The sequence below is a fragment of the Orycteropus afer genome, unplaced genomic scaffold (genome assembly GCF_000298275.1).
Source record: "Orycteropus afer afer isolate SDZICR_OR568_19922 unplaced genomic scaffold, OryAfe1.0 scaffold00011, whole genome shotgun sequence".
In the NCBI taxonomy this organism is placed as follows: Eukaryota; Metazoa; Chordata; class Mammalia; order Tubulidentata; family Orycteropodidae; genus Orycteropus; species Orycteropus afer.
The window spans coordinates 9,531,925-9,539,224 of record NW_006921598.1 but is presented as its reverse complement, the minus strand read 5'-3'; the positions used below and the strand labels follow the sequence as shown (position 1 = coordinate 9,539,224).

Sequence of the window (7,300 nt, the reverse complement as noted above, 5' to 3'; positions counted from 1 at the left end):
AAAAAAAAAAAAAAAAAGCACTAAAATAATGGACTTTTTTCTATGGAATTGGTTATCCAGGCACAAAGGGCTGAGAGGAAGGATTGAGTTCTGTCCACAGGCTTGTTAGAAAAAGCAGTAAGCACACAGGCTCTGATAAGGCAAATGTAAGGTTAATGATGGAGGAACTCCCTCTATATACATATACTTAGACTATGCTTTTGAGACACTATGGAATTCACACATACATATGTAGAGTCTATCCTTCCCTAAGTATATATCATATAAGCCTCTCATGTTTTAGTTATTTCAATTCTAATAAGGAGAAACAGGATTTTTCAAACCACTGGACAGAAAAAACTTGGGCTTTCACAAATGTTCCTGCTGGAACCCTATTAGGATTCCTGGCTTAGCTGTAGAATTCAGTGAATGGGACAGTGAAGGAGGTTTATGAAGAGATTCTTGCCAACTCCACTCACTTGTGTTCCAGGGATATTAAAGATGGAGAAAAAAAAAAAGTAAATGAATTCTTGTTATTATTTAAAGAACCAGAGAATACTATGGTAAATTCAATAAAGTCCAGAACTTAATATCCTAATGAAGGACTTTTGAGAGTATTTTAATTTAAGGTAAATTAATGGAAGTATTTAAAATGGAGTACAGGCTCTGATAACTAAGATAAAATTTTCCATTGAAAAATGTCATGAGTAGTAAATATCTGACATGTCCTATTCAGGCTCAGTCTACTCTGAAAAATCACTGCTTCACAAAACATAAAACTACATGTCATATGTGCAAGTGACAAGGAGTTTAAACTCAATCACCTCAAATGAGTAAGAGAAAGAACCAAAAAAAAAAAAAAAGAAAGGATAAGAAATCAGAAAAATAAACAGAAACCAAAACACATCACAAACACAAACTGTACAAGCCTGTTGGAAAACATTAATAGAAAAGTATGAAAACAAAGAAAAAGGGTGAACTTAAACCTTCTTTTTTATTAACTGCCTTGAATTCTTTTTCCTTGAATGTTAATAATATTCTTTTATTTTTCAGAAAAAGCCTAGATGGATTCAATGACTCAACTCTCAGCTAATGTTATTATAAAACCAATTTCTGAGGAAATACTGAATGCTTCCCCTCAAAGATTAAGGAAGAAGGCAAGGATGTGTGTTTTCACCACTTCTATTCAACTCTGGGAGCGTAGTGCCTAAGGCATTTGACTGCTAACCGGAAGGCTGGCGGTTCAAACCCATCAGCCATTCCTCGGAAGGAAGGTGGGGCAATCTACTTCCGTAGTGATACTGCCTGGGAAACCCAAGGAGGGGTCGCTATGAGTTGGGTCCGACTCAACGGCACATAACAACAACAACAACATTCAACTCTGTAATGCAGGTTTTTAGTCATTGCAATAAAGCAAGAAACAGAAAAAAAAAAAAAAAGGTATTCAAATGGGAAAGAGAGAAGGAAAACTGCCTTTATTAGTAGATAACATGATCATTATGATGACAGCTTATGGACAAGAACCAGCATAAAGCCAATTCCCAGAAGGCAGAGACTAATCATATCCCTGCCCTCCTATCTCTCCATCATTTCTGACACTAGACAATTTGTAGGCTGGCAGTTCAAACCCACCAGCCACTCCTCACAAGGAAGGTTGGGCAATCCAACTCCTACTTCCTTAGTGATACTGCCTCGGAAACCCAAGGAGGGGTCGCTATGAGTCGGGGCTGACTCGACGGCACATAACAACAACAATTTGTAGCTCGCTCTCTCTGTCTCTCTATTCTCACTCTGTCTTCTTCTTTCTCCTCTCCTCCCTCTCTCTCTCTGTCCCTCTCTCTTTCCACATCCCTATCTCCTTCTCTTCTCTCCCCCACTCTCTTGCTCTCTCTGTTCCTAGGTACCTGGGGCTAGGTCAGAATTTACAAGTTAAGAGTACATCATCCTTGGATTCATAAATTCACTGGAAGAACTCACAGAACTCACAGAAGATATATTTATGAACTACCAGCTTTACTGTAATAAAAAGGATATAAATCAGGATCATCCTAAGAGAAAGTCCAGGGAGGTTCCCAATGTGGAGATGTCCTGTCTCAGAGAAGGTACATCACCCTCCCTTCACCATCAGGTTTTTATTGGCCAGTCCTGCATGGCAGACTAAATCATACTCCTGAGGCTAGTTGATATCGACCTCCCAGGTAAGCTTTTTCTGGTTTGGTGAGCCCCCATTTGCCAGCATGAATCCTCATATGTGGCCTGGCAATCCCTGAACAAGTCACCCCAATGATTCCAAGGGTTATTTTTCCCAGAACCAAGGAAGAAGGTCACTTTACTTAGGGTAAAATTAGGTTCTTTACTCCCCACTATTTATGTAGAAAACGCTATGAAATCCTCAAAAAAGTTACTAGAACTAATAAAGTAAGTACAGTAATATTGCAAGAGTCAAATCAACACACAAAAAAGCAATCATATTTTTATGTTTATATAGTAACAATGAAAAATCATAAATTAAATTTTAAATATATTTATAATATAAATATATTTAAAATATAAATATATAGTATTAAAAATATTATAAAATTTCAAAATTTTAAGTTGTGAATTCTTCTCAAATTGCTCTCTAGATTCAATGTGATCCCAATTGAAATCCCACTAGGTATTTTTATAGAAACTGACAATCCAATTCTAAAATTCACATAGAAATTAAGAAAATCTAGATTAACCAAAACAACTTTAGAAAAGAACAGATTTGGAAGACTTATACTACTTAGAGCCTAAGGCATCTGCCTGCTAACCAGAAGGCTGGCAGTTCAAACCCACCAGCCACTGTTCAAAAGGAAGACTAGGCAATCTACTTCCATAGAGATATGCCTCGGAAACCCAAGAAGCGGGTCGCTATGAGTTGGATTCTACTCGATGGCAGTGAGTTTGGTTTTGCTTTACACTATTTAACTTCATGACATATTATAAAGCTACAGTAATAAAGATAGTATAGTATTGGTCAAGATACACAGGTCAACGGAATAGAAAATGGAGTCCAGAAATAGAGTCATACATATATAGTCAATGGATTTCAACAAAAATGTAAAGGCATCACAATGGGAAGACCATAGTTTTTTCAACAAATGGTTTTAGAACAACTGGATATCCATGTGCAAAAGAAAGGGGCATGAATCCATACCTTAAACCATATAAAATAATTAAGTCAAAAGGAAGATAAACCTAAATATAAAACCTAAACCTATAAAACCTCTAGAAAATACATAGGAGAAAAATATTTGTGACTTTGAGTTAGGTGAATATTTCTTAAATATAAGACCAAAGCATAAAACATAAAAGAAAAATGAATAAACTTCCACAGTAATAAGAACACGATATTAAGGATATTACAAAACAAATGAAAAAAGAAGTCATAGCTGGGCAAAAACATTTATCTAATAAAGGACTTGTAAATACATAAGGTTGCCATGAGTCAGCGTCCACTTGATGGCAATTAACAACAACAACGACATCCAGAATACATAAAGAACTCTCAAAACTCAAAAATAAGAAAACAAAACAAAAAAACTAATTTAAATTTAAAAATTGAATACATTTTACCAGGGAAGATATACAGAGAGCAAGCAAAGACATGAAAAGATGTTCAACATTATTAGTCATTCAAACCAAAAAAACCAAACTCACTACCATCGAGTCGATTCTGATTCACAGCGACCTCCACTGGGTTTCTGAGGGGGTAAATCTTCACGGAAAAAGATTACCCCATCTTCCTTCCACAGAGTGGCTAGTGGGTTTGAACCGCCAACCTGCTGGTTAACAGTCAAATGCCTTAGGAAACTGTGTCACCAGAGCTCCTTAGTTAGTCATTATATGATGTAACGCACTGCCATGGAGTCAGATCTGACTCACAGTGACCCCTCCTTGGGTTTCCAAGGCAGTATCACAATGGAAGTAGATTGCTCAATCTTCCATCTGAGGAGTGGCTGGTGGGTTTGAACCGCCAGCCTTCTGGTTATCACTCAAATGCCTTAGGCACTATGCCACCAGAGCTCCTAAAATTAAAACCATAATGAAATGTCACTATACACTTACTAGAATGACTAACATTTAAAAGACTGGTTGTGGTACTTAAGTTTGTGTGTCAACCTGGCTGGACCTGGTTGAGTGGCTGGGCAGTTGGATGTAGTATTCCCCATGCGGAGACTGGGAATCAACTCCATGGTGGAACCTACTCTGAGTAGTTGAGGAGCTGCCTTTGGGATATGTTCTGCTTCCTGTATATAAGTAGAAGCATTGGGGAACGGTCTCTAGTTTACGGCACACTTGAACCCTGCATGTAGCCATGTCATTGTTCAGCAGCCTGCCATGCTCTGCCAACCTAGGGACTTCCAATGGACTTGAATTAATGGCCTGCCTTGTGGTTTGGTAACATCAGGACTGTGCCTTTTTACTTGTCAACCTTGTGCTTGTCAGTCTCAGCAGCCAGCAGCTGTGTGAGGGAAGAAAAGCCTCTAGCCTCAGTGGGTCGGGAGCAGGAGGCAGAGCTGAACCCCAAGGTTGAGGTGCTTCCACCCAGCCCCTTGAGCCTGGCACTTTGAACTCGGACTCAAAGCCTCCAAACTCCTGTTTGTTCAAGCCCTCCCATTTGTGGTATAATCTCGTCAGAGCGGCATTAGATAACCAGAACTAAAACACGGGTCATCCTCCAAACGTTGATGAGAATATTGACATGCTGATGGGAATATAAAATGGAACAATCACTTTTTTTTTTTTTTTTTAAATTAGGATTTGGGTGAAGATTTACAGAGTAAATTCACTTTTCATACAGCAGGAACAATCACTTTTGAAAATAGTTTCACAGTTTCTTAAAAAGTTGAATATACAACTACTTTTGGTCATCACCTCTTAGGTATTTTCTCAAGTTAAATGAAAACTTGCATTCATAAAGAGACTTATACACAAATATTTACAGCAGCTTTATTTGTAATAGCCCAAATTAGAAACAATCCAAATGTCCATCAGCAGGTGAAAGGATAAACAAACTGTTGTTCACCCATTCAACAGAATACTACTCAGCAATAAAAAAGAATGAACTACTGATAAGTGCATCAACATCAATGAATCTTAAAATAATTATGCTAAGCTGAAAGAAGAAAAAAAACATGTTGCATGAGTCCTTTAATACAAAACTCTTGAAATGCAAATTAGTTTATAATGACACAAATCAGATCACTGGTTACCTAGGAACTGAAAAAGAAAAGGAAGGGCAAGAGGTAAAGATTTCAAAGGGGTAAAATAAGACTTTTTGGGGTGATGGGCATGGTCATTATCTTCACTGCAGTAAAGATTTCATAAGTGTGTGCCAAAATTTATCAAATCACATAATTTAAATGTAAAAGTTTATTGTATGTCAATTATACCTCAATAGAGCCATTAAGAAATTTTAATGGCAAAAGGGATGACATGAAAGATTAATTTGTATAGCTCTAACTATATATACTCTTCTAAACAAATCACTGAATTTCTTTGGTGAAAGCCAACTCTAGTATGGGCAAGAAAATGGAAATAACTTCTTAGAAAAGCTGAATGACTTCTTAAGCAGAAATGTGCAAGTGGAAATGAAACTTAACACTTCAAATTCACAATATGTTTTTCTGTTTTGATGTGCTGATGGTTATTTGCAAGTTTTTGTTAAGTGCTGAACAAGTAAACTACATGTATGCAAAGCACACCAAAAATAAATAATCATACCTTGATTTGTGCAAAGGGTCTTTCATAACCTCCAACGTAGAGAAGGCCAACATTCTGAGGAAGTAACCTATTTAAAAAAAAAAAAAGTCATTTATAAAATATTCTTCCTCAAATGTAAAGCTGTATAAACATCAAAATTTGCATAAAGGATAAAAAACAAGTAGCTGTCAAGTACTTTCAGACTCATGGTGACCCATGTGGACCATTATGACCCATAGGGTTTTTACTGGATGATTTTCTGGAAGTCGCCAGGTCATTCCTCAAGGTCACTTCTGGGTAGACTTGAACCTCCAACCTTTCAATTAGCAACTAAGGACATTAACCAATTGTACCAGCCAGGGATTCTATAAAAAGGACAGACACTGTGAAAAAATTACCCTATGTAATTATTCTTATTTTTTGCATTAAGAGAAGATAAACAAAGAAATATCTCAGAAAATAGTAGGCTAAAGAAAGCACCTGATGAGAATGCAAACTTAAATGTAAAACATTCTACATATTAGTAACATATTAGTAATTTTATCAAAACAACCACATAGTTTCTCTAGAGGAGAATTAAAAGAAGTAATGCATATGTTTAAAATCTACAAGGATTCAGTTCAAGAAACATTTATTTTATGTCTATACTATCAACTAAAAAAGACAAACCTAAATAATTCACCCAAAATCCAACAGGAGACTGTAACAGACAAATAATTAACTTTAACAAAGGTAGCCTCTGATAAGCACAATCACAGAAGCATTTGCCATGGGAAAAAAATCCGAGTAAGAGGTACCTGTTATGGAAGGATCTGGAAAAGTGTCAATAGGTAGGATTTGGGTAGGAGTTTAGCCTTAAAGGGCAAGATAAAAAGAAAAAGTTAAACAAAGGCCTGAGAATGCAAAGAGGATTTGAGACAAAGAGTAGACAACTATGGCTACAGTAAAAGACAATATAGTGTGGTATAAGAACACAAAGAAGTTTGTAATGGAACATGAAAGTCTTCAAATGCCATGTATTTAATTCTATAAGCACTATGTTGCTGTTGTTAGGTGCTGTCAAGTCAACTCTGACTCATAGTGGCCTTGTGTACAACAGAACAAAACACTGCTCGGTCCTGTGTCATCCTCACACTCCCGGGTATGCTGCAGCCCATCGTTACAGTCACTGTATCAATTCACCCGTTGAAGGTCTTCCCCTTTTTCACTGACCCTCTACTTTACCAAGCACTATGGAGTCATACTTTACAATTTTACTTATTACTTATAAAAACAATAAATGCACATGGAAATAAAAATCAAACCATAGAGATAGTATAAGATTAAAAAAAAAAAAAAAAGTTGCTTTCTCTGCATTATTTCTCCCTTCCTAGTCCCACTTTTCAATATACATCTCAATATAAAGAAAACAAAAATCCTCATAACTGGACCTATAAGCAGTATCACAATAAAGGGATGCAAAAAGGGCAAGGAGGCCACATGTTCTGATCTCCTCTAATCCCACAATAGGAAGACAGAATCACCATCAATAGCCCAAGGCCTATTACTGCAAGGCTGGACACGCTGCCTCCCTCCAGCCCTTTCTCCAACC

General features: G+C 36.8%; 1 protein-coding gene across 1 annotated transcript in view; it reads right to left on the bottom strand.

Annotated features, from left to right (window-relative positions):
* The window catches only part of RNGTT (RNA guanylyltransferase and 5'-phosphatase), a 521,901-nt gene that overhangs the window by 100,473 nt on the left and 414,128 nt on the right, over nucleotides 1-7,300 (bottom strand). Inside the window, 1 exon segment of the mRNA XM_042782266.1 lies at nucleotides 5,731-5,797. Coding sequence (XP_042638200.1) covers nucleotides 5,731-5,797 — 67 coding nt within the window.